At 38.5% G+C, this 26,025-nt stretch overlaps 3 protein-coding genes across 3 annotated transcripts; all 3 read left to right on the top strand.

Moving 5' to 3' along the window:
• The first annotated feature begins 2,778 nt into the window (after positions 1–2,778).
• Positions 2,779–3,585, top strand: LOC136253669 (fibrinogen-like protein A). The gene has a single exon (XM_066046328.1). It carries the CDS (start codon positions 2,779–2,781, stop codon positions 3,520–3,522), a length of 744 nt encoding a protein of 247 aa, XP_065902400.1. The 3' UTR covers positions 3,523–3,585.
• An 8,675-nt stretch (positions 3,586–12,260) lies between these two features.
• LOC136253670 (uncharacterized) lies at positions 12,261–12,997 on the top strand. Its single transcript, XM_066046330.1, has one exon. The coding sequence runs from the start codon at positions 12,323–12,325 to the stop codon at positions 12,995–12,997; it is 675 nt and encodes a 224-aa protein (XP_065902402.1). The 5' UTR covers positions 12,261–12,322.
• A 1,573-nt stretch (positions 12,998–14,570) lies between these two features.
• LOC136253143 (NPC intracellular cholesterol transporter 2 homolog a-like) lies at positions 14,571–15,303 on the top strand. Its single transcript, XM_066045764.1, has 4 exons — positions 14,571–14,705; positions 14,758–14,871; positions 14,926–15,089; positions 15,143–15,303. Exons 1-4 carry the CDS (start codon positions 14,630–14,632, stop codon positions 15,224–15,226), a joined length of 438 nt encoding a protein of 145 aa, XP_065901836.1. The 5' UTR covers positions 14,571–14,629; the 3' UTR covers positions 15,227–15,303.
• The last annotated feature ends 10,722 nt before the right edge of the window (positions 15,304–26,025 follow it).

A 26,025-nucleotide genomic window follows, 5' to 3' on the forward strand; every position in this document is an offset into this window, starting at 1 on the left:
GTCCTATAGACCTTCAGCACTTGTGCTGTAAAGCTTTAATAAAACATATAATTATTATAGTCTACTTTGCTCATGTTATATATGTGGTCAGTGTCCCCAAGGTCCAGACTTAAAAAATGAAGTGTGCTTTGCACCAAAACAGTGTCATGGTCCACACTTTTTGGTCCAAAGTGTGCTTCATAACACCACTTTTGTGTGCAAACCACACTTCATTTTTTAGAGTGTGTAGTAATGATATCCTTAAGAGTATACCATATGTGAGTTGTTTCTATTTCAATAGACAATTAAATGTTGCAAGGTATGTCTTCTCCACTTGCACAGATCAGTGAAGTCACAATAGACAGCTTTACAACTCCACACTTCTGACAGGATGCATGCATGCACTTCAATAAAGAAGTATTGGCTATGCAGCAGGGTATGTTTTTGAGTTTACTTAAAGGATTCTGGCTGAAACTTAAGACTATAGCCTTGCATTCAGCATAAATCATCCCAAGTTGATCATTACATTATGTTCTTCAAGTCACCTCAGAAGACCACCTGAACTAATTTTAATCATCAACATATAAAATACGTAACATTGTTAGCATGGTTATACCATCTTATGACAGCACTGACAGACCTTTGATGTGATCAATAATTTTTACCCTAGCTGTTATTGTATTCTTATAACATGCATGTGTGTGCAGCTCAATGATATGTAAGAAGTTATAACTGATATATACATAATACAGCAGAGTGTTTGTCTAGCTAAGCTAGTAGCTACTCTTATGATGCAATCTGAAAGTATGTGTAAGTGATAGAACATATTAAATTGCACCAGAAATATATTACTAGAAATATATTTTTGCCGTTTCATTCAGTCTCAGCTAAATCCTAGGACTTGTATAGATATGTGCAATTTACATTACTTTTATAACAATTGTACCTAGTTACTGGTGTAACTAATATAGTTACTTTTGGACAGTTGTAACTAGTTACAAGGGATGTTACTTATATATAATTAAGTAATATGTAGAAGTCACAATGTGTATGGAGAGTTCAGATGCAAACAATTCATCCTGTAGCTATACAGAGTTACTAGCTGACTTCCTTTACACTGCATGAGTAAAGAGATGCATACTACACTCCTAATCTCCTATGCTATTTTCTCAAGCAAAAATGGACACCATGCAGTTGTACCTATGTACCTTATTAGTATTAACATTGTTAAGCTTTCATTTTCTGTGTGTGACACAAGTTATTGTGAGGGGTTATTGCTATCCTTTGATGGTGTACTTGTATTTCCTGTACCTTGTACAGCTAGTACAGTGATACTGTAACTGTTCTGTAATGATTCATTGATATTAATGACCATACATTTTATACATGCAGTATTCAACCACACACTGTAGCTTTGACATGTGGTGTATTCACATTTATAGATAATGCAGTTAGCCACAACAATATATAGTGAGATTTGTGCATGTAATACACACACAGTCACATAATAATGTTAACAACTGTATCACTTGTACATCAGGAGGAAGTGGGTAGTGGTGGTACATAGTTTCCCCAGTGATAGTAAAATGAGGGGAAATGATGATAGTGACCCACTTGGGTAGTAATACTCTCTGATAGCTCCTCCAAGTGGCAATTGAATTTTAAAGTTCAAGGTATTCATACCTATAGTTACTGCATTCCAAGCTATTCACACATTGTTCCAGGCACACAAACACCTGTTACAGCCTGTATAGTGACTGTATTGCTATAATTACTAGTTCAGACCATCCACTCAAAATAGTTGAGATCAGTTGAAGCACCTGTGTGGGGTTCAATAGAGAAAAGCAGTAATAGAACAGAGTAGCTAGTAGTATACTGAGAATTTTATAGTAGTACCTTTTACTAGCTAGTTATGTTAAATCAGTTTAAGAAACACCTCAGCAAAAGTTAAAATTTGACAATAAGTAGAATCAAAGCAATCAACTAATCCATTATGTAATGTAATGAAGGTACTGGTCTATACAGTTTATGCAATAAAGTTACTATATGCCTTAATTTTGGTATTGCCAGTCTGCTATGCTATTTTTAATTTAAAACACTGTATCACATGATCTTATTCTGAACATAGCAATATTTGCTACTGAATCATGAATAAATGTTACATCAGCTGATAAGTCAGGCTGGGATCAAAACTTAATTTTCATTTGCAGTGTCAGTGATGATATGTTCTATGTATGGCTCAAGTTGGTAATTTTATTGCAACTTCACATTTGTAGAGGTCTAGGAGCTAGCTTCTGCCAAATTTATGCTTGCAGGCACTTTTGCCATCCTATACTATACCAGAAATTTTATGCCAATAAAGGCCCAGTATAATGGACTCAAGCCTACAAGTCTAGCATGCATGTGTAAAAATGCACATGTACAGTTCCTAGAAACTGTGAACCATGCATAAAGCTTAAGGACCTGCAGTATCAAACACAGAGCTGCTGTTAGTGTGCAAATACATTTTCATTTGTTTGCCAGACCAGCCTTAGTGGATAGCTACATAGCCACTATTGTGGCATAATGGAATGTCACTTGTAAAACATAACTGATCACACACAAGTACAGCAGTCCTACTAGTGTTCTAACGAAGTTAATAGCAGCATCAACTGAAGCTTAGCATGTTAGTAGGTGAGGAAGAACACCTTCAAAATCACAAAACAAAATGTGTATAAATTGCCTACAGCAAAGCTGATCCAATAAGAAAAATTATCAACTCCTTGTACAGCAAGAAAGTCAGCGTGGTTCTATATAATAATGAAGATCATCTACATACAAATTGTAGCTCTGGTGGTATTTCTATCATCTGTCAATGCTGATGAATTTTGCAGGAATTATGTTGACCAGTACACTAGATTCAGATCAGAATGTAGTGTGAGCAGTATTGTACTCAACAGCTGCTGTGACCTACAACCATTCCAACTTTCAGTAGCTCCATCTGGTGTGTACAGGATAAGAAAGACACCATTTGATACTGCTGATGCCTACTGTGACATGAACACTACTGATGGAGGATGGATGGTCATACAAAGAAATAGGATCAACAGCACCACTAATTTCAACAGGAATTACACAGAATATGAACAAGGATTTGGAAATCTATTGGGAGACTTTTGGTATGGGCTTGAAGCATTGCACTGTCTCACTCAAAGAGTTGCATGGGAGATGAGGATAGATTATCAACTTGCTACAGGAACTACATCATTTCTTCATTACAACACATTCAGTGTGAACACTGCTGCTACAGGATATCAACTCATTGCTACTGCATTTACTGGGATAGGAACTAACTTCCTTAGTACTAATACTGGTCGGAGGTTTAGCACAGTAGACAATGACAACTCAAACTGTGCAAGGACTAGAAGCAGTGGATGGTGGTATAGCAGTTGTGGTGTAGTAGCTCTTAATTCTCCACTACCACGTGTCCAACAAGTTGCATCATTTGTGGAGATGAAGATCCGTCCCAGGAATTGTAATGTGCAGATCTTTCAGGAGGCATGACAGAACTTACAGTACATAGGGAATGCTTATTATGTCATTATACTGATATTGTAAATCTTTATTACATGCATTATTTTTGGATTAGAATATTCGACTGCAGGTGTTAATAATGAATAGTTGAAATTCATGTAGTTCAACACTACAGGGTTATGGTGGCATATCTGGACCATCTGCATAATTTAGTAGGACACAAGCTTAAGAATACCAAACATAGCACCAATTTAGTGGGGTCTCCACAAATTTGCAATCATAGAAAATTAAAACTTTTCAGCATATATAAGTATCACTGCTACAGTACATGAACTAGTTTAGTTTTGTAACAACAAACAAGATTGCCACATAATTGCTTTTAATCATTTGATGCAACATGAACATGTGTACTATTATAGCTCTAGCAAAGACTGCCATATAATTGCCACGTATAATGAATAGGGACCCGCCGATTATGCTCATAATTTTACCTATTATGCTGTGCTGCATTGCTCAAAAATTTACCTATTATGCTTAAATTTATGCTCAATACTTACCTAATATGCTCAAATTATGCCCAATTATTTATGCCTCAGTTCTCATGCTCTGCTAATAATTTCCAGTTTATGGATAAATAATAAGTGGCTGAAGCACAAACTTACTTGTCAAAATGCATATTACAGAAAAGACCGATATACTCTAATAGAACAGTCAGCTATATTAGAGTTACTGACTGTTCTATTAGAGCATATCGATCTTTCTGTGATAGCTATTTTTATAAGCAAGAATTCATACTGCCTTACAAAATATTCTACCTATTATGCTAGCATTATGCTCAATGCTTTCAGGCACCTATTATGCTCATAATTATGCCAGCATAATCGGCGGGTCCCTAATAATGAAAGATCATGATGCTAAAAACATATAAAAACATCAAACAAAACTTTTATTATATTAAGGATGTCAAACCCCTCAAAAATTACGAAATTTCTTCTCCCGTAAAGTTCATTAAAAAGTGGCACAATGAATTGTGAGTCTTGTAGACAGTTTATCCACTAGATTTTTTCGTTTCATAATGATGATCTGGTCAAGGTAGTACTCTTCTGGTGAGTTTCCTCGTGATTAGAATAGCTAGGTGCATGTGTAAACCCCAATGTTAGATCCCTGCCTAGAAAATGTATGGAAGATGTTTTGTCGATCGCCATGCACAACAACATTCCAGTTAATCGATAGGTTGGTTTTCAGTTAGTGTAAGATGCAACTTGAACGCCTGTATTAGTTTCCTGGCAATACTGTGCAATTGATAATACAATACTGTGCAATTGATAATACAAAGTGACATAATCACCCATATGTCACTTGTTTTTGTTTTGTGCCATGGCTAGCTACCAATGGTGATCAATAGAGAAGTCTGGAGAACCGCCTAGTTTGTATATTTAACAATAATTACTGGCTACTAAAAAAGCAAATGTGGCAACCCCATACTATCATTTTGTATTGTATTGTATTGTATTAGTGCTTTACAGTGACCAGCACTGAAGGCCTGACAGCAACATGTGCTGCAGCCTTAGGATTACCTAACCTAATTTCAAGGACTTAGACTTAGTTTGCAGCATTTTTTCGAGCTCTACAAGATGCTGTGGCTAAAACATGCATTTATGACACTTTTAAAATCCATTGGACATCCCTAATAGACTATATGAGTGGTCTATTTACTAATCAAAATATGATCAATTAGTGCTGTTCAGCAGCGCACCCGAGAATTTTTGATGGTGAACAACTATCGTAAATCCCATACAAAAGTGCGGGTACAGTGCAGCTCGACTCTGCTCGAGTTATAACCCACCACTGATACTACGGACACAGCTCCTCTTTTCAGTTGTTCTGCTATACAGGCAGAAGAATTTATCGATCTGTAAGAAGTACTGGTAAGTGGTCTCAGTATTTCCTGAGATTTTGCGAATTTTGCATTTTTCTATGTACATTAGGCCACACCAAGTCAAACCTTAGTTTCTGGTCACCCGCCCGCATGGTAAACCTGGAACCCTAGTTTATGAGGACTATTATTAATATTACAGGTGCTTAAGTGCATGTGACCCAGCAAGACACTTATTTTTTACTGCAAAAGATCGAGATACTCTAATAGAGCAGTCAGGGATTCCAATAGAGCAGTCACACTACTCTTAACTCTAATATTAGGTATATATGCCACACTAATAAAATGTTTCTAACTATAGCTAGTTTTGTCCTTGATTATATAGCTGTTCAGATTATAACTGTTACTAATGCTTCTATAACCAAAGTAATTTCAGTAGCATTAACTACTAGCCCATGCAGATGGGCCATAGCTTTAACTTTATAATTCAAATGTAGTCCTCTAATGATTAGTCTAGTAACTTCAAATTCCTTATCACTGAACACTGCAGGGGTATGGAAAGCCGGCAGCATTCGGTGAGCTTAAACTTAAACTTTTCCATAACTAAAATTAGATTGGCAAGTAGAAACCCTTATAGTTTAAACATTCCCAGATGATCACTAAAAAACACTAGTCTGGAGCACTCAATGACTCAAAACTTTGACAGTTACTTTTCTCAAGGTTACTGAATAGAAGGCTGGAAACACATAGCTAATGGGTTAAGACTTCACATTTGAATGAAGAATTTCTGATGTGAAAATAGAAGTTAAATTTCATTTTGGATCATGATCATTTGAACAACTTAGCTATAAGTCATAGTAATACTTTCCTGACATAGCTAATGAGACATTTATTTCACTTGGAAAGCATAAGTAGCTACATGAGCAAAACATTTCCTATAGTATATTCTAAATAAATAAATAAATATACTTAAATGCTATACATCAGTGTATAGCTAGCCATGATCCATCAACAACTTTCCTAGTGCATTTTTTGCCGAAGCACAACTACTTATGTTGTTGGTTAAGTTTGACTAAAAACAAAATCAACATGAATTTGCTAAATTGAGTAAATAATAATACCATACAGTATATTGTCACGGTAGAGTCTATAGTCCTGAAGTCCTGATCATCCGCCCGCCCGCATCCATTTGTAGGCTTGGGAGTGACCAGAAACTAAGGTATGACTTGGAGTGGCCTTAGATCCCATTCGTTCACCGTCGTGACGTATTAAAATATCACGTGTTTTTAGAATGTATATGGCAGTGCATATAGTCAATTATATTAGCAAAAACTGAAGAACTACTAAAGATTTTCTGATATGGCTTTCATTCGTTGATACAGTATCTACTATGTTCGTATGTATGTGTCCCTCCAAAGAGGAAGAGCGGCTCTGCTAATCATTTGAGAGGTAAAATATTTAGCTATCAATCAACCAATCAATCTGGAACAATCACAAAACATAGCATAGGGAACAGGGGTCATGAACTGTAGACTTTTACAAAACTATACATACAAGTCACTAATGTATGGCATTGTTATAGTAGCGAATTTGACTGTTCCATTGTGAGTATCTCAATTTCACATTCAAAAAATCTCTGCCCATACATACACCATTGCTACAGAGGCAAGCAATATATTGGTCACCTAACACTATTAGACATCATAATTCTATTAGGACTGGTAGATAAAAAGATTATCTAGATACCTAAATCACGTATCATAAATAAGACCATATTCTTTCAGCTTATTGTAATGACTGGATAGTGACTCTTCAAAGAACCATATAGCTAGTAGCTCTAGCCTGACATATAGATTTATTGATATATAAATTTATTGATTTGATTATCAATCTGGTCAGTGTGTTTAGTGAGCCACACCCATGCAGTGACTGGATACTTACTCTTCAAAAGACATTTGCATTGAAGCTGGCCATGGGCTTGCTGCTGAGGAATTATTCCAGATACTTCACTGTGCATTGTGCTGAAATGTTAGCTCTCCCAAAGAGTAAGCCTGAAGTTAATCAAGGATTTAATGCTGAACAGTTTTCAGTTCAATTGTCTTGTCTCAACCCTTTTGGACGAATGCAAGCTACTGAGGTGACTGTGAACAAAGATACTCAGACTCCAGGAGGTACCACTGGATTTAGTTTGAAGCCAGGTGTTGTTCAGTGGTTTTACATGACAGCAGAGTGTTGAAGCGCCTTCTTGGCACAGATAAGAAACATTGTTGATGGAAACACAGCATCCTGATTTAAGAATTCAGAAACATGCAGAAGCAGTTGCAACAGTGTGTGAACTAGTTCAAGGTTAGATTAATCCATTTGCTGAGAACCAGAATCTACTGAGTATATCAACAGCTAGGAAACCCCCTAGAGAAGTTGCTTCTCATCTGATGAAGGCACATGATATTGGTCAGCAATGTTATTTGGATTTTAAAGTTTAGCGTCTAGAAAAAGATCCTCCAGTCTGTGTAAAAGGAAGCAAGTGAAATCTAGTGGCAGAGTGGTTATATTGAAGGGGGACAGATCTCTTTTTGGGAGAATTATTGTGATGGCTCAAGGGCACAACCTCAAGACGGAAGCTATTCCATCTTCTTGGGCTTTGTCCACACCAGATGGATTGTTTAGAAAAACCAATAAAGCTGACATCTCTTCAAAGCAATGTAGCACCAGTTGAGTAGTTACCAGATAATTTTGCATTGATCATAGATGGAATGAGCTTAGTGCAAAAGGTCAAAGGTGAGCAAACTACATTTGGTGATGTTGCTACTGCAGTGTTGCAAATGGTGCTGAGAGAAGGAAAAGATAGCAACAGAATTGATGTTGTTTTGACACATACAAAGAAAATTCAATCAAAAACAGTGAGAGGTTGTTGCGAGGGGAAGAGACTGGTCATCAGTTTCAGAGCATTGCTAGTGCACAGATCGTAAAGCAATGGAGGAATTTCTTGTCAAGAACCACTAACAAAACCAGCTTAATTGCCTTTTTAATAAGTGTACACAGCATAGAGAACAACTGGGCGAGAAAGTTTTGTATGCTACCGTTAGTAAGGTTTATTTCAAAATTACATCAGAGGAATGCGTGCAAGTACCTTTGTCTACAGTGTAATCAAGGCCCACTGATGGACGCCTTTTGCTACATGCAGCGAAAGATGGATATCAGGCTGTAGTTATCTGCTCAGAAGATACAGATGTTTTCATCGTGTTGTTAGCTTTCCATGATGCCATTTTAGTACCCCTATTTCAGAAGTGCGGCACAAAAATTAGGAAAAGAGTTATAGACATCAAAAAAAGTTGGTTCTGGTATGGGAATATCTGTGTGCCAAGCCCTAATTGGTATACACGCATATACTGGGTGTGACACTGTCAGTGCATTTGCTGGTATAGGTAAAGCTCTGAATAATGCAGACTCACAGCAAGGATTACCAAAATATTCTTATGGAATTGGGTTGAAAGTTGGATGTGTCATTAAAGTTAATGAACAAGCACATGCCACCTCTATGCTCCCAAGACATCTTGTACTAAAGTCAACGAGCCTAAGTATCATCTGTTCTGTGCCAAGAAGGGTGAGGTTAAGGGTGCTCTGTACAGTTAGTACAAGGCTTCCCAAGACATAGTCTGTTTTGCACTAAAATAAATATTATGGTCACTTAATTAGTCTGTGACATGTTGACGCATTTAAGTACCTGTAAATTAGGTATCCCATAGCAACAAGTGCACGCATCTTGCTATTCTACACCTATCACTTAAATTAGAACTACTCTGTCACTTTTAATCCAGTAGGCATGAAATTTTCACACAAGCTACTTTAGTAATTTTGCCAAAGAAGAGCGTTTTCCATTTTTAAATAGCAAGTTCAGATGATGAATAAAGTGGAAGTAAAGAAAAGGATTTCTGGGAGTGTCAACCCGAAAGATAAATATGAGATGATTGAGAAGCTAAAAGACAAAAATAAAAACGCACAATGGTTTGTGCTGTTTAGCATAGTGTATCATAAAAGTATCAAGGCTCTTGTGAGTAAACCGTGGGACTAGTTCTAGTATAAAGGGAAAAACTGTAACTCATGTTCTAAAGCAAATTTAGCAGTTGGGTTTGGACTAAACTGTGTACTAGTGTTAGCTTATATCCAGTAAAAAAGTACAGAACATTTGTTAAAACCATTTGTAAGTTATAGAACAAATTAATTTTCATGGGAAGCCATATAAGCAGACTGTAAAGAGCACCCTTAAAAGCCATCTGCTTCCACCTTGTAAAGATTGCCTAGTTCAGCATGCTCTTCAATCAAATTTTCAGGCTGCCATATGGTGAAGATGTTTGGAACAGAACCATAGTATTCCAAGTCCTGAAGGCAAGGGATGGAAGGTTGAAATAGAAGGATCAGACACTGAACTAGTGGTACACTGGATGACTGGTCAACCAGTACCCCAAGCTAATTTAGATCTTCTAGCTTGCAATAGTGTGAACTTCCAAGGTGCATTTGTATGATTAATGGGCTCAACTGTACAGAAATGTGTAGACTGCAGGACTGTGACAATAAGCTCAGATGGTACTGGCTGACCCCTCCAGCTCATGAACTATGTAACCTGAAACCTCAGTTTACTGTTAGGCAGGACTTGTGGTTTCCACCAAACCATCCACATATAACTTAATTATATGCCAGACACAAATGACATTCATGCCAATAGTACAGTAAATTTGACAGCGAATAACCAGCTTGGTGATAATACCGTGGTATCCTGGTATATTGTCAGCTCTAGTTGAAGTGGACTGCGTGCATAACGTATTTATTTATTATCAAACTGGGTAGGCAGCACTGCTGATACACCCAGGAAAAAAAGAAATAATTTACAATTAGATTAGTTAATTAGATGCTAGATTGAAATATAGTTAATGAATTGGATGCTACAGTGGTTGGAGGTAATGTGTTCCATTCCTGGGGAAGAAACTGTTCATACATGAAGATGTTCTGGTAAATGGATGTATAAAGGAAGATTGGTGATGAAGTCTTGTTTGAGTAGGACGTGTTTGGTAGTACTTGAAGTGCAATAAGGTTATTGTTAGCTTTGTAGAGCAGGGATAACTATGAATGCCAGTCCATTACTGCTCCTAGATCCCACAGTGATACCTATGACTGGAAGCCCATTTTTTCTTCTTTTTTGCGGCTACATGCTGGTACATTATTGCATATGAGTATATACTATAAAGCATAATTGAAAGATCCTGTGGTAGCTGGATGCTGATCCATTATTTCACTGAGCCACTAATTCTGTGGCTGAACACTAAGTTACCGCAGTGACTGACTGGACGCTGGTCCAGTATTGCTTTTACATACAAATCTTGAAGCTGGATGTTGTTCTTAGCAACTAAGTCCGTGGCTTAACACTTTAATAGCACGAAACACTTAATCCTGAAGCGGGATGCTGGCCCATTCTTACTCTCAGCTTCCAATCCTGAGGTCCATTCTGAGCTTTTTACTCAACATATTTCATGGACGCTGGTCCGTTCTCGCTCTTAGGCAATTAATTCTCAGTTATTGCATGAGATACTCAATCCTGAGGTTGGACACTGGTCCATTATTGCTCTTAGCTCCTAATTAATTATGTGGCTTAACACATTTAAAAAAAAAAGTTTTTTTACAGCTAGTCAACGTCACTGCGGACGCTGGTCCATTGCTGCTTTAGATAAGATAGCACATTAAATTCCTCACTAGGACGCTTGTCCACCCCACATGTAGCTGGGTTGCGAAATCAGCCTGGTTAAATTTGTGGGGAAGTTAAATTCATTGGTGAGCACTAATTAAGGCTCGTAACCCCATACGGGGTAAGGCTTGTAATTGATTGAACAAAGGCTTAGCTACCATTATTACCAACACGACGAGGCGTCAGTGGCTAGCAGGGCAGCTTGACGAATTAACAGTTGTTCGGATGTAAAATGATGCATGGCCTCCTTCCTTCGTTTCTTTACTGCCGCATGGTCCTCACGCGACTTTCAAGTTTCAAAACGCAGTTAAGTGCAGTTTGTTAACGCAGTCAAGTGCAGTTAACGCAGTCAAGTGCAGTGCAAGTGCAGTCAAGTGCAGTCAAACGCAGTCAAGTGCAGTTTGTTAACTCACGCAGTCGACTTTCAAGTTTCAAAACGCAGTTAAGTGCAGTTTGTTAACGCAGTCAAATGCTGGTTAGTTGTCAAGGAAGGTTTGTTGCAGAGGGCTAATCATGTTTTCATGGGAACTGGCGTTCAGGTCACCTCTTCTGGTCGTCCATACTTGGGTGCAGCATTGGGTTCCACTACCTTCATTGACTCGTTTACTGAACAGCGTGTTGATGAATGGATTCAAGGAGTCTCTCGCCTATCTTCTTTTGCTGAGACACAGCCTCATGCATCTTATGCCGCTTTTGCCCATGGTTACCTTTCTAAGTGGAATTATTATTTTCGTACCACTCCAAATATTTCCAACCGGCTTTCACCTCTTGAATCTGCTGTTCGCAGCCATTTTCTTCCTAAGTTGGTACTGTATCCTGTTGGTGACGTTGAGCGAGAATTGTTTGACCTTCCTGTACGTTTTGGAGGTCTGGGCATCAGTAATCCCACCTTGACATCTGATGAGCAGTACACTTTTTCAAGGGAGCTGCTGCATGGCTTAATAGATATGATTTACCATCAAAACCCTGCTTTGTCTGAAGATGTAGTTCATCATCAGCATGAGATTTTTCGTCATCTTTCTTCTGTCAAAGAGCGATCCTTATCTAACCAATTACAGTCCACACTTTCCAGCTGCCCTCCACCTTTGCGCTGGGCTGTTGAATGCTGCACCGAGAAAGGTTCTTCTTCTTGGCTTACTGCTCTTCCTCTAGAACAGTATGGCTTTGCACTTCACAAGGGTGAGTTCATTGATGCCATTTGTTTAAGGTATGGCTACATGCCATCACGACTTCCATCTCACTGTGTGTGTGGCAAGGATTTTAGCCTATCCCATGCCCTTAGCTGCCCACATGGTGCCTTTCCAATTATTCGGCATAATGAAATTAGGAATCTGACAGCTAGTTTGATGTCTGAAGTCTGCCATAATGTCCAGATTGAACCACAGCTGCACCCTTTGTCTGGTGAGACCTTACATTATCGCTCTGCCATTCAAGATGATGACGCAAGGGTAGACATCAGGGCTTCCGACTTTTGGAGGTGCCTACGCCACCATACCTTCTTTGATGTGAGGGTTTTTAACTGTTTTGCAGCTTCTAATCGTTCCTCTACGCTATCTACTGCTTTTCGAAAACATGAACTAGAGAAACGTCGTGCCTATGAGGAACGGATTCGGGAGGTGGAGCATGGGAGTTTTACCCCCCTTGTTTTTTCGACTTCAGGTGGCATGGGAAGGGCTGCCACCACCACTTATAAACATCTTGCCCGCCTGCTGAGCGAGAAGTGGAATTCCCCATATTCTGTGGTGATGGGCTGGCTCCGTTGTAGTTTGGGGTTTTCCTTGCTCCGTTCTTCAGTTATGTGCATCAGAGGATCACGCTCAAGATCCAAGTGTCCGTGTGTGCCTCCAGCAGTTGATCTTGCTGTCGCTGAGGGGCACCTGCCTGCCTATTGAACCCTGGGCATGCTGTAGGTTCTTTTCTGTAGGTTATAATTAATTTTTCAAATATTTTGTTAGCATTCTATAGAGATGTGTGGGAGGAAGGGAGTGCCATTAGGGCCGGAGGATAAAAATTTTTTTCAAGTTTCAAAACGGAGTCGTCTCAACTCGACCTTGGTTTTTTGGCGCCAACCCATCGACTACTGCCACTCTGAGAAAACTCTATCGTTCCGTCTTCTCCACTTAAGTTGTTCGCTTCTCCCTGCCTATTCAAAGTAGCACAACAGCTTTTTTCACCTTGCCATGTGGTCCCCACAATTTCGTCTGTGCACTTCTAGCAAGCACATTTCAATAAACGCCCTCTCCTGTAGCCGCGCGCCCTCCGTACTTATTAACCTTGTTTAACTATTTATTTATTATTTATTTATTGTTAATCAGCAGGACCCTCCAGGGGTATAATGCTGATGTGCAATTACATGTGTACAATTTCCATTAGTTACTTAACTATATAAGTATGTACAATTACGACGACAAGTTACTTAATTATATACATATGTACAATTACAATAATAAACTATAAAAATATATACAATTACGATAAGTTACTTAACTAGATACATAGAAGGGGCTAATTTTTGCTTAAATTCTTCAACACAGTCAGTCTCAATAATCTCATCATCTAATCTATTCCATTCTGGTACAGTTCTTGGGAGGAAGGAATATTTATATACATCAATTCTTGGTTGGTAAGGTACTAGTTTAAAGTTGTGTGAGTGTCGGGTCCGTAATACAGTAGATTTAAATGGGAGATAACAGTTCGGTATAATTAATAAATCATGTAGTACTTTATATAGTAAAACTAGTCTAGCTGATTTGCGACGTTCTTGTAGTGTAGGCCATTGCAAGTTTTCAAGGATGTTAGTGATGCTGTCTCTATTATTTCGTCTCCATGGTTGACCTGTGACAAAACGAGCAGCTCTATATTGGACCATCTCTACTTGATTTATGTTGGTTTGGTGATATGGATCCCATATTGGGGAACAATACTCTAAAATAGGCAAGACAAATTGTTTATATGCTAGCTCACGTAGATGGCTAGGACAATGCTGAAGATTTCGTCGCAGAAAACCAACAGCTCTGTTTGCCTTATTGCAGATGTAATCTATATGTGGCTTCCATGAAAGTCTGTGATGTAACTTTACTCCAAGATACAAATGTTGTTCTGTAACTGCCAGTGAGGTGCCATTCATTACATACGAAAATAAACTTTTGCTATGGTGATTAGAAATTTGCATTATCTTACATTTGCTGATGTTAAAAGCCATTTGCCATTTATCTGCCCACTTTGACAGTATTGTCAAGTCTTACTAGTTAACCTTCATGTATTGGTGGGGAAAACGTTTGTTCGAACAACAGATGCAATTATCGGAAACCAATACCAAGAATGTTAATTATCTCGTGCATGCACTTATTATGTAGCTACTTGAAGTTGCGCAACAATCGTATGATTGATGGCCTCATCGAAAACACGTGGATATCGCCCGACTAGTACAACCAATCAAATCGCAGCATTATTTCATATGGTCTAGCTATAAGGGTCACAGGCAATTAATCTTAGCTACAAGCTAAGCAGACTGTCTAAGAAAGATGAAGCTCTTCTACGCTGTAGCGTTGTTGTTTTCCGCGGTCTTTGTGACTCAGGCAGTCATGTTCAAGGACTGCGGTAAAGTATACGTAACTGAGTAGCTCAATAGCTAATCTACGGTGTTTTACAGGTTCTGTTTCTTGTAAGATAAACTCTGTGGACGTAAGAGGTTGTGCAGAAAATGCTCAAACCTGTGACGTGGTCAAAGGGCAAACAGTCAATATGACACTGAAATTCACCACAAGTGAGTGGCAGTCAAAACCATCCGGAGCTAGCCTCTCCTTTGTCTGATTTACAGGTAGTGAAATGAAAGATTTGAAGAACAGTGTTGAAGGATTAGTTGGTGGAACTTGGGTTCAATTTAAAATGGAAGATGCTTGTTCCAACACCACCCCGGCATGTCCTGTTCCCACAGATGCAACGTACATTTTTAGCCTCACTATAAGCAAGCTATACCCTGAAGTAAGTTAACTTAGTGAATGGCATCCTATAGTGATAGTGTGGTATAATTACAGATTTCTGTGGTAGCTAAGTCTAACATGACTGACGACAGTGGAGCTGTTTGTACCTGCTTTGAAATACAAGTGAAAATTGTGTAGGACAAATGAATGGAGTGTGATTTTTTTGCAGTGTTGTATATAGGAAGAGTTCAGTCATTTCTTGTATTATTACTTGGTTGTAGCTATCATGACATTGTAAACCGATACCAATCATACAGTACGGCAGTGGCAATTCTAGACCTGACCTACAGGGGGACGAAGTAGGGAACAGCATGACTATCGCTGTATGGCTGTAATACAAAGCAGAATTTCAGGGGGTTGGAAATGCAACCCACAGAAGCTGCAGGATTTTTACAATCTGAAGGCTTGAAAACAACCTAAAATTTATGCTAAAAACATGCAAATTCAATGCCAATCTATAGTACAACTTTACCCCAAGATTTTTTAAAACTTGTTTTTCAGCAGGGGGGCCATGCCCCCTACCTTAGAATTGCCTATGCAGTAGTAGTGTATGCTAGGGATCAGGCATTCTTCTAGATGGGTTTTCTGGATCTGGAAACTATATTACAGCTAGTTAGCTTTTAAAGATCGAAAAATTGTAAGATTCTAATAAAAGCTCTGTACATCAGGAAAGTTTTATGGAAGAAAACAGTTCATGAATTTGACAAATTAGTTATATTCATCAGCTGTTAATTCATCAAATGTCAGGCGTATAATGAGTGTTAGTCTCATGTAGCCAGACCCCTTTCTTTCTTTGGTGTGGGGATTTGGAAAATAGGGTTTGGTGAACATGGTATAGCATCATCATTGGCCTATCCGGAGGTTGTGGGGATTCTATTGCATAGCTTCCAGATAGTTTAGACTTTCCTTGCCCCCACATGAAAGATAGAAAAGAGGTTGGCTACACGAGACTAATGTAGTGTAACTATTATCTAATCAAAAACAGCCAAACTGTAAAAAAAGGTGCAACCCCTAAAAGACCATGGTGAAAAAAGATGTGAAATTCAAGGTGGTGGCCAAGAAATGGCTGTGATGGTAGGTTAATGATAAAAATTTTAATAACGACAATTCATGTGAATTTGTGTTTCGTGACGAAATTCACCTGAATTGTTGTAATTTTACCTACCATCACAGCCATTTCTTGGCTGCCACCTTGGATTTCACATCTTTTTTCACCATGGCCTTTTAGGGGCCGCACATTTTTTTACAGTTTGGTGTTTTTGATTAGATATCACTTCTTTTTGTATTTGTATACCCCAAAGGCGGCCATAGGCCGGATTTGGGGCTTTTTTAACCTATCCTTTTTCTTTACCACAGGAAGAATAAAAAGACAAAGCAGATTTTTAATACTTCAACTGTTTTTGATTTTATCAGTAATTATACAAATTATATACATATATTTATTACATGTCTATTATTCCCTACTGGATAAATTGTTCACAGCTGATCTCTCTACTAAGCAACTTGAAATGTAGCTGAACTCTCTACAGGGTGATTTGCTTGTAGCTGAACTCTACACAGGATTCTCTCTAGAGGGTGAATTGTTTCTAGCTGATCTCTTTACAGGGTGATTTGTTTGTAGCTGAACTCTCTACAGGGTGATTTGTTTCTGCTGATCTCTCTACAGTGTGATTTGTTTGTAGTTGAACTGTCTACAGGGTGATTTGCTTGTAGCTGAACTATCTACAGGGTGATTTGTTTGTAGCTGAACTCTCTACAGGATAGTTTCTTTGTAGCTGGTCTCTACAAGGTGACTTGTTTCTAGCTGATCTCTCTACAAGGTGACTTCTCCTACTACAGGGTGACTTGTATCTATTACAGGATGATCTGTTTGTAGCTGAAATCTCTACGGGGTGATTTGTTTGTAGCTGAATTCTGGATAACTTGTTTCTAGCTGATCTCTCTGTAGGGTAACTTGTTTCTAGCTGAACTCTCTACAGAGTGGGTTCTTTGTGGCTGAACTCTCTACAAGGTGACTTCTTCTAGCTGATCTCTCTATAGGGTGACCTGATCTCTCTGCAGGGTGATTTTTATCTTGCTGAGCTCTCTACAGGGTGATTTGTTTGTATCAAAACTATCTACAAGATGATACCTGAAATTTCTACAGGGTGATTTGTTTGTAGCTGAACTCTCCACAGGGTGATCTGATCTCTCTACAGGGGGTGATTTGTTTGTAACTGATATCTCTACAGGTAGATTTGTTTGTAAGTGAACTCTCTACAAGGTGATTTGTTTGTAGCTGATTTCTCTACAGGGTAATTTGTTTGTAGCTTAACGCTCTACAAGGTGATTTGTTTGTAGCTGAACTCTCTACAGAGTGATGTGTTTCTAGCTGATCTCTCTACAGGATGATTTTTTTGTACCTATATTGTGTATAGTTTCTAGCTGATCTCTCTACAGGGTGATTTGTTTGTAGCTTATCTCTCTACAGGGTGATTTGGTTGTAGCTGATCTCTCTACAGTGGGTGATTTGTTTGTAACTGAAACCTCTACAGGTTGATTTGTTTGTAGCTGAAGTCTCTACAAGGTGTTCTGTGTGTAGCTGATCTCTCTACAGGGTAATTTCACTAATTTGTTTGTAGCTGAACTCACTACAAGGTGATTTGTTTGTAGCTGATCTCTCTACAGGGTGATTTGATTGTAGCTGAACTCTCTATAGGGTGATTTGTTTGTAGCTGAACTCTCTACAGGGTAATTTATTTGCAGCTGAACTCTATGCAGGGTGATTTGTTTGTAGCTGAACTCTCTACAGGATGGTTTCTTTGTAGCTGAACTCTCTACAACTTGACTTGCTTCTAGCTGATTTCTCTAGATGGTGACTTCTTCTAGCTGATCTCTCCACAGGGTGACTTGTATAGCTGAACTCTCTACTGGGTGATCTGTTCATAGCTGAACTCTTTACAGGGTGTTTGTTTGTTTGTAGCTGAAATCTCTTACTTCAAACTGATTTCACTGTAGGGTAACTTGTTTGTAGCTGAACTCTCTACAGGATAGTTTCTTTGTAGCTGAATTCTTTACAGAATGATTTTTTTGTATGATTTTTTTTGTTTGTACCTGAACTTTCTACAGGGTAATTTGTTTATAGCTGAATGCTCTGCAGGGTGATTTGTTTGTAGTTGATCTCTCTACAGGGTTTCTTTGCAGCTGAGATCTCTACAGGGTGACTTCTTCTAGCTGAGCTCTCTCTTGTTTCTAGCTGATCTCTCTACAGAGTAACTTGTTTGTATAGCTGAACTCTTTACAGGGTGGTTTTTTGGTTGCTGAACTCTCTACACGGTGAATTGTTTGTAGCAAACTTCTCTACAGAGTGACTTGTTTGTAGCTGAATTCTCTTCAGAATGACTTACTTGTAGCTGAACATTATATAAACTATGAGGTGACTTGTCTGTAGCTGAACTCTCTACAGGGTTACTTGTTTGCAGCTGGTCTCTATAGGGTAACTTGTTTGTATAGATGAACTCTCTACAGGTAGTTTCTGTGTAGCTGAACTCTCTCCACAGTGACTTGTTTGTAGCTGAATTCTCTAGAGAGTGTAGCCGAACTCTCTACAGGGTGCATGACTTGTTTATAGCTGAACTCTCTTCAGTGTGACTTGTAGTGTTCTGAATCACTACAGCGACATATTTGTCTATAGGGTGACTTGCTTCTTGCTGAACTGTCTATAAGATTAACTGTTTGCAGTTGAACTCCCTACAGAATAACTTGCAGTGTAATAGAATTATATAATGGAGTAAATAAATTAGCTGAATGCTCTATTAGGGTGACTGTTCTATTAGAATATCTCGATCTCGCATTTGCTACACGGAGTTGGCTTTCGAATCATAACTCAGTGGTTTGTAATCCGATTCTTCTGTAGATTGATTGATTGATTTTGAATTTTACCTCAAACCAGTCAGCAATACCATTCTTCCCTGGCAGAGGAGCAAAGACACAACATAGGTACATACATAATACAACAGAATACATACATTAACACATGTACAACCAAACAATTACAACATAAGCACACAAACTATTACACACACAAATTACTATGTAAATCAAAATTAACACATATATATAAATAAATCGTCTTTGAAGGTTGGTGAAGTCAAAATATCATAAGGTACTGTATTCCACCAGTGAATTGCTTTAAATCAAAAAAAACGCAGAGTAAAAGAAAGATGACATCTAGGTGGCTGAGCAAATATATAGCTGAGTAGTTCTAGTGACATATTGATGTTGGCGTCCAAACTTATTATAATAGGTGGAACCGAGTGGAACACGTTGCGGCTGAAAATACTGATGGTGCATAGCACAGAGTGAGCAATACTGAATCTCACTACATGGTGGTAACCACTGTAAAGAATGGAATTGATGTGTGACGTGGTCGCACCTCCGAAGGCCCAAACAAAGTCGAACAGCTCGATGTTGTAAACATTTCAAGCGATTGATACTAGCCGGTCACCTCTGTACTGCTGCAAGGACTTTCTATGAAGATTATTCCAGCTATACATCGATTTTCAGCTTATTGCTTTAAGCGGTTTGCCTAGTAGGCATAAAAACTAATACTTTTTTATTCATAAAAATCGATCGCGTAATTTTGACACAGGTTGGGCTTTGTGTTATATTTCCATGCAGGGGCGTAGCTAGCCAGAAGGTGATGGAGGGGCAGGCATGCCCCCACAAAACACTCAAAATCATTCATGATTGCAAAAACGGCTAATGACCCAATGGTGGGCTAGCCAACATACGGTGTTGTATTATTACAACCTAAATAACTAGCTACGTAACTACTTCAGCACTGACTGCTTCCAATCGAGGTAGCTATATTCGTCGAGCATCATCGCACGTGCCACAACTGTACTCCAACAAATTCATCCACAGTCCGGTAGAGTTAATACTTCAGTGCAAATACAAGTTACTTTACGTTAGCCACAGCCTGTGCTGCAGTCCTAGAACTCCGCTGACAGGATGACGTATTCACTCACTTCACTCGGCGAAATTCAAAAGCCATGTATTGCACGAAATCCCACCTGTCTTGCTATCAGAACTTGTAAGCTTGACTGATCCACCTGACTGACTGACAAAGTAAAAACAGACTGCACTGCCGTACGTACAAAGGTCCAGTGTGATTGACTCGATAAAATAAACTTGGTGGCTACATTTATTTAGCTAACACTTTATCACCTCGTAGGCAGTAGGTTCGTAGCGTCATCTGGTCTCCTTTGTCACTTGTGAGTTGTGACTCCTGCCGCGGAGAAGCGGGTCACTCTTTTTAGATTCAAAAATGTTCTATCACGCGAGTTATCTAGGCTAAATATAGAAGTATGTCTCTAATATTTTCGTTCGATGGATTCAACAGCGAATTGAATGTTGTGTGTGCGCATTCACTAGCAACCCCTGGTGATACCGCGTAGTAGTGTACATAATTTACAGTCATTTGCGTGTCAGTTTAATACTGGTAAACTTGTGACGAAGGTTAAAAAAAAATCATTTAGCTAGTGATGGGGGGGGGGGCAAATGCCCCCCCTTGCCCCCCCTTAGCTACGCCTCTGTCTCCATGGTCTTTATCTTGGCTCCTTTCAAACCACTAAAAGGCACTCCTACGATGGTTACTCCATCTACATAGCAATTTTCAACTCATTCCATGAAGCGGTTTACTCTGTAGGCGTGACAACAAATCGATCTTGTTTTACGCGAATAATTGGTCATAAATCCTTAACCGTTCATCCGATTTACACCAAATTTGATACTATAGGATTCACCTTTGGACTCCCTTTCTGTGTGCCAAATTCCAAGGAGATCGGAGTACGCGTTGCGGTTTATAACAATTTTTGCAAGTGTGCGAAAACACGAAGAATAATAATAATAATAATAAAAAACGAAACTTTGGCTGTTCGTATTTCGGAAAATGGCTTGAGCGATTTTCTTCAAATTTGGAATGTGAACTCCCCTAGCTGGCGGGCAACGCTGCAGCAAATTTGGTTCCAATACGATAAGGTATCACAGAGATACAAAGGTGTGAAAATTACATTTCCTTTCTTCCTGTCACGTCAACCACGGTGTGGCGCGCCGGCTTCTTGTGCCGCATGACACACTATCATGTGTCTTGATGTATTGCATGGATGTGCGTAGCTGAAAAGCAGTAAATTTTATACTGAAGCAGTCTCCCTCTTAAATGAAAAAATAATAAAAGTATATGTTTAAATCTGAGTTTAGATCTATATGATTTCTTGATTTTCAATTAATTTTTGTAAAAGCTGATGGTTCATCATCATCAAGACACACGGTAGTGTGTCGTGCGGCCCAAGAAGCCGGCGCGCCACACCGTGAGTATATTTACAGGAAGAAAGAAAACGTCATTTTCACACTTTTGTATCTCGGTGATAGCTTATCTGATTGAAATCAAATTTGCTGCAGAGTTGTCCGCCAGTCTAGGGGAGTCTACATTCCAAATTTGAAGGAAATCACTCAAGCCATTTCCGAGATATGAGCAGCCAAAGTTTCGTTTTTTTTTCTTCGTTTTTTTTCTTCTTCGTCTTTTCGCACACTTGCAAAAATTGATATAAAATGAAAACGCGTACTCCGATCACCTTGAAATTTGGCACACAGAAAGGGAGTCCAAAGGCGCATCCTAGCATCAAATTTGGTGCAAATCCGATGAATGGTTCAGGAGTTATGACCAATTATTCGCGTAAAACAAGATCGATTTGTTGTCACGCCCACAGGGTAAACCGCTTCATGGAATGAGTTGAAAATTGCTATGCAGATGGAGTAACCATCGTAGGAGTGCCTTTTGGTGGTTTGAAAAGAATCGAGATTAAGACCACGGAGATATGATACAAAACCCAACCTGTGTCACAATTACGCGATCGATTTTTAGTAATAAAAAGGTATTAGTTTTTACGCCTACTAGGTAAACCGCTAAGAGCAATGAGCTGAAAATCGGCGTATAGCTGGAATAATCTTCATAGAAAGTCCTTGCAGTAGTATAGAAGAATTGGATTACAAACCACTGAGTTATGATTCGAAAGCCAACTCCGTGTAGCAAATGCGAGATCGAGATACTCTAATAGAACAGTCACCCTAATAGAGCATTCAGCTAATTTATTTACTCCATTATAGAATTCTATTATATTACAAGTTATTCTGTAGGGACTTCAGCTGCAAACAGTTAATCTTATAGACAGTTCAGCAAGAAGCAAGTCACCCTGTGGAGAGTTAAGCTACAATTATATCACTGTAGAGATTCAGAACATTACAAGTCACACTAAAGAGAGTTCAGCTATAAACAAGTCATGCACCCTGTAGAGAGTTCACCTGCAATTAAATCACTCTCTAGAGAATTCAGCTACACACAAGTCACTGTGCAGAGAGTTCAGCTACAAACAAATTACCCTGTAGAGAGATCAGCTACAAACAAAACACTTTGCAGAGAGTTCAGCTACAAACAAATCAATCTTTAGAGTGATCAGCAACAAGCAAATCAACTTGTAGAGAGATCATCTAGAAACAAATCAACCTGCAGAAAGATCAGCTACAAACAAATCAGCGTGTAGAGAGATCAGTTACACACAAATCAACCTGTAGAGAGATAAGCTAGAAACAAATCACCCTGTAGAGAGTTCAGCTAAAACAAATCAACCTGCAGAGAGATCAGCTACAAACAAATCACCTTATAGACAGTTCAGCCACAAACAAATTACCCTGTAGAGAGATCGACTACAAACAAATCAACTTGCAGAGAGATCAGCTACACACAAATCAACTTGTAGAGAGATCAGCTAGAAACAAATCACCCTGTAGAGAGTTCAGCTACAAACAAATCAATGTGCAGAGAGATCAACTACAAACAAATCACCCTGTAGAGATATCATCTAGAAACTAGACACAATGTAAGGAGTTCAGCTACAAGCAATTAATACACCCTGTTGAGATTTCAGCTAGAAACAAATCAACCTGTAGAGCGATCAGCTAGAAACAAATCACCCTGAAGAGAGGTCAGCTACAAAAAATCACCCTGTAGAGAGATCAGCTAGAAATAAATCACCCTGTAGAGACTTCAGCTAGAAACAAATCAACCTGCAGAGAGATCAGCTACAAACAAATCACCCTGTAGAGGGTTCAGCTAAAACAAATCAACCTGCAGAGAGATCAGCTACAATCAAATCACCTTATAGACAGTTCAGCTACAAACAGATTACCCTGTAGAGAGATCGACTACAAACAAATCAACTTGCAGAGAGATCAGCTACAAAAAAATCACCCTGTAGAGAGATCAGCTAGAAACAAATCACCCTGTAGAGACTTCAGCTACAAACAAATCAACCTGCAGAGAGATCAGCTACAAACAAATCACCCTGTAGAGAGATCAGCTAGAAACAAATCACCCTGTAGAGAGATCAGCTAGAAGAGGTCACCTTGTAGAGAGTTCAGCTACAAAGAAACCATCATGTGGAGAGTTCAGCTACAAAGAAATCATCCTGTAGAGAGTTCAACTAGAAGAAGTCACCTTGTAGAGAGTTCAGCTACAAAGAAACCATCATGTAGAGAGTTCAGCTACAAAGAAACCACCATGGATGTAGAGAGTTTAGCTGCAAACAAATCACCTGTAGAGAGTTCAGCTAGAAACAAATCACCCTGTAGAGAAATCAGCTAGAAGAGGTCACCTTGTAGAGAGTTCAGCTACAAAGAAACCATCCTGTATATAGTTCAGCTATATTTTAAAGTCACCCAGTAGAGAGATCAGCTGCTAAAAAATATCCTGTGGGGAATAATGGGCATGTAATAAATATATGTATATAATTTGTATAATTACTAATAAAATCAAAAATAATTGAAGTATTAAAAATCTTCTATAAGTTCTTTTCTTCTTCCTGTGGTAAATACAAAAACACATGGGTTAAAAAAGCCCCAAAGCCAGCCATAGGCTGGTTTTGCAGTATACAAATACAAAAAGAAGTGATATCTAATCAAAAACAGCCAAGCTGTAAAAAAAGGTGCGGCCCCCAAAAAGGCCATGGTGAAAAAAGATGTGAAATCCAAGGTGGCGGCCAAGAAATGGCTGTGATGGTAGGTTAATGGTAAAAATTTTAATAACGACAATTCAGGTGAATTTTATGCCACTTGGTCTTGGCATCAAATTCACCTGGATTGTCGTTATTAAAATTTTTACCATTAACCTACCATCACAGCCATTTCTTGGCCGCCACCTTGGATTTCACATCTTTTTTCACCATGGCCTTTTTAGGGGCCGCACCTTTTTTTACAGCTTGGCTGTTTTTGATTAGATTTCCTTCCATCAAATTTCCTGTTGTACAGTACTCCAAAAGTCTAACTGTTGAAGATATTACCAATTGTACAACTTTCAGTGACCATGCAAATGCCATAAGTAAATTACTTTCTTTTGTTGTAAATTTTTCTCTTCCAGGCACCTCTAAAAATAATTGTTATTTCAATTTTTAACTCTGCACTGGCTTTAAGTCCAGGAATGGTAAGATTCAACAGTGAAATGATTTAATAGGGTTATTTTACTCATGGATAGTAACCATGATTGCTTCAAGTGAAACCCCTTTTCAAATGTAAAGTGTCAGAGAAACCATGGACCATGACTATTACACTATGCATAAGTAAAGATAAGTTTCTTCTACTTTGGCCAGGAGATACATAGAGAAAATTTTCTAAAACTAGGATCATGGAAGTTTACCCGATCATTTCATGCCAAGAATAACAGCCTAGCATATACAGACTAAAGTCATAGACAAAACTCTTGTCATTCACTGACAACAGTACAATGTGATAGAAGCTGATATAAACTGCTAGGACAACAAAACAGAGCAACACAAGACAGCTTAGTGTATTGAAATTCCATGTTTAAATCTGGATTCTATATGACGAAAAACCTGCAGTCTCGCTTTTCCTTTTTGACAGCTTCACCTTGGCAGTACTGCATGGTTAGGTATATCAAAATGCTACCCAAACCCTTCCAAAAAGTTTCTTCAACTTGTAAAATTTATTTAATATTGACTAGCTAACTGACTTACTAACTAACTGACGCCTTCAGCCAAGCAATACTCAAGGCTACAGGCTTGATTTCTTCACTACTCAACGTCGCTTTGGCTCAATTGCAGACTTGCCTTTTTGCCAATCCCATGCAGTAGCTCATGCATCATAAACTTACCTTGGTCCTCCTTCGTGTCTCATGTCTTTCTCCACTACCACGTAGGTGTTGATTAACAGTAATGTGTCATGGCTTCAGTGCTTTATTTTCCATAGTGTGACTGATTCATTGCAGAGATACTTCTCATACTGTTCTTCATTTGAAATGCTGTATAATGGCCATTAATGGGTGGAATATTAATATTGCTGAAACTGAAGCAGAGGGGCAGTAGTAACAGTAGCAAAGCACAATATAATTATTGAATTTTGACATGTGTACGTATTCACTGATATATCTTCAGGTGTAGGAATGCAACCTCCCTTGTTTCACTACTTTTATTTCTGTGATCCCTAAAATTCTTAATTTTTCCTTATACTTTTAGTTATATATCACTATGTCAGAATAACAAAAGTCGATGTTGTCAAAAATTGCACAACTATTGCACTATTCCGCTCTACTATTAGTTACTCAAGATATTTTAGACTACTCGAGACGTTTTCACTTGAGGGATTTTCAACTACTGGAGAGATTTTTTTACTACCTATTTGAGAGATTGACAGAAGATTCTACTTACTTGAGAGATTCTACTTAAGATCCTATTTATTTGTGATACTTTTAAACTATATGCTTGAACAATGTTTAGATGTATACTCACTTTGTACTATTATTATAAATTACCTGTTATTGATACAGCTATAGTTGTGTATGACATAGAGTGAGCACTTAATCCTTTTTTAAAAAATACTTTAGTTATTTG

Source organism: Dysidea avara, chromosome 4, assembly GCF_963678975.1.
Source record: "Dysidea avara chromosome 4, odDysAvar1.4, whole genome shotgun sequence".
Taxonomy (NCBI): Eukaryota; Metazoa; Porifera; class Demospongiae; order Dictyoceratida; family Dysideidae; genus Dysidea; species Dysidea avara.

Excerpts from the sequence above, each read along its gene's own strand:
- LOC136253669 (XM_066046328.1), top strand. The coding sequence starts at position 2,779 with ATGAAGATCATCTACATACAAATTGTAGCTCTGGTGGTATTTCTATCA.
- LOC136253670 (XM_066046330.1), top strand. The coding sequence starts at position 12,323 with ATGCCATCACGACTTCCATCTCACTGTGTGTGTGGCAAGGATTTTAGC.
- LOC136253143 (XM_066045764.1), top strand. The coding sequence starts at position 14,630 with ATGAAGCTCTTCTACGCTGTAGCGTTGTTGTTTTCCGCGGTCTTTGTG. Across the intron at positions 14,872-14,925 it reads GACACTGAAATTCACCACAA|GTAGTGAAATGAAAGATTTG; the intron begins GTGAGTGGCAGT and ends TCTGATTTACAG. Across the intron at positions 15,090-15,142 it reads TAAGCAAGCTATACCCTGAA|ATTTCTGTGGTAGCTAAGTC; the intron begins GTAAGTTAACTT and ends GTATAATTACAG.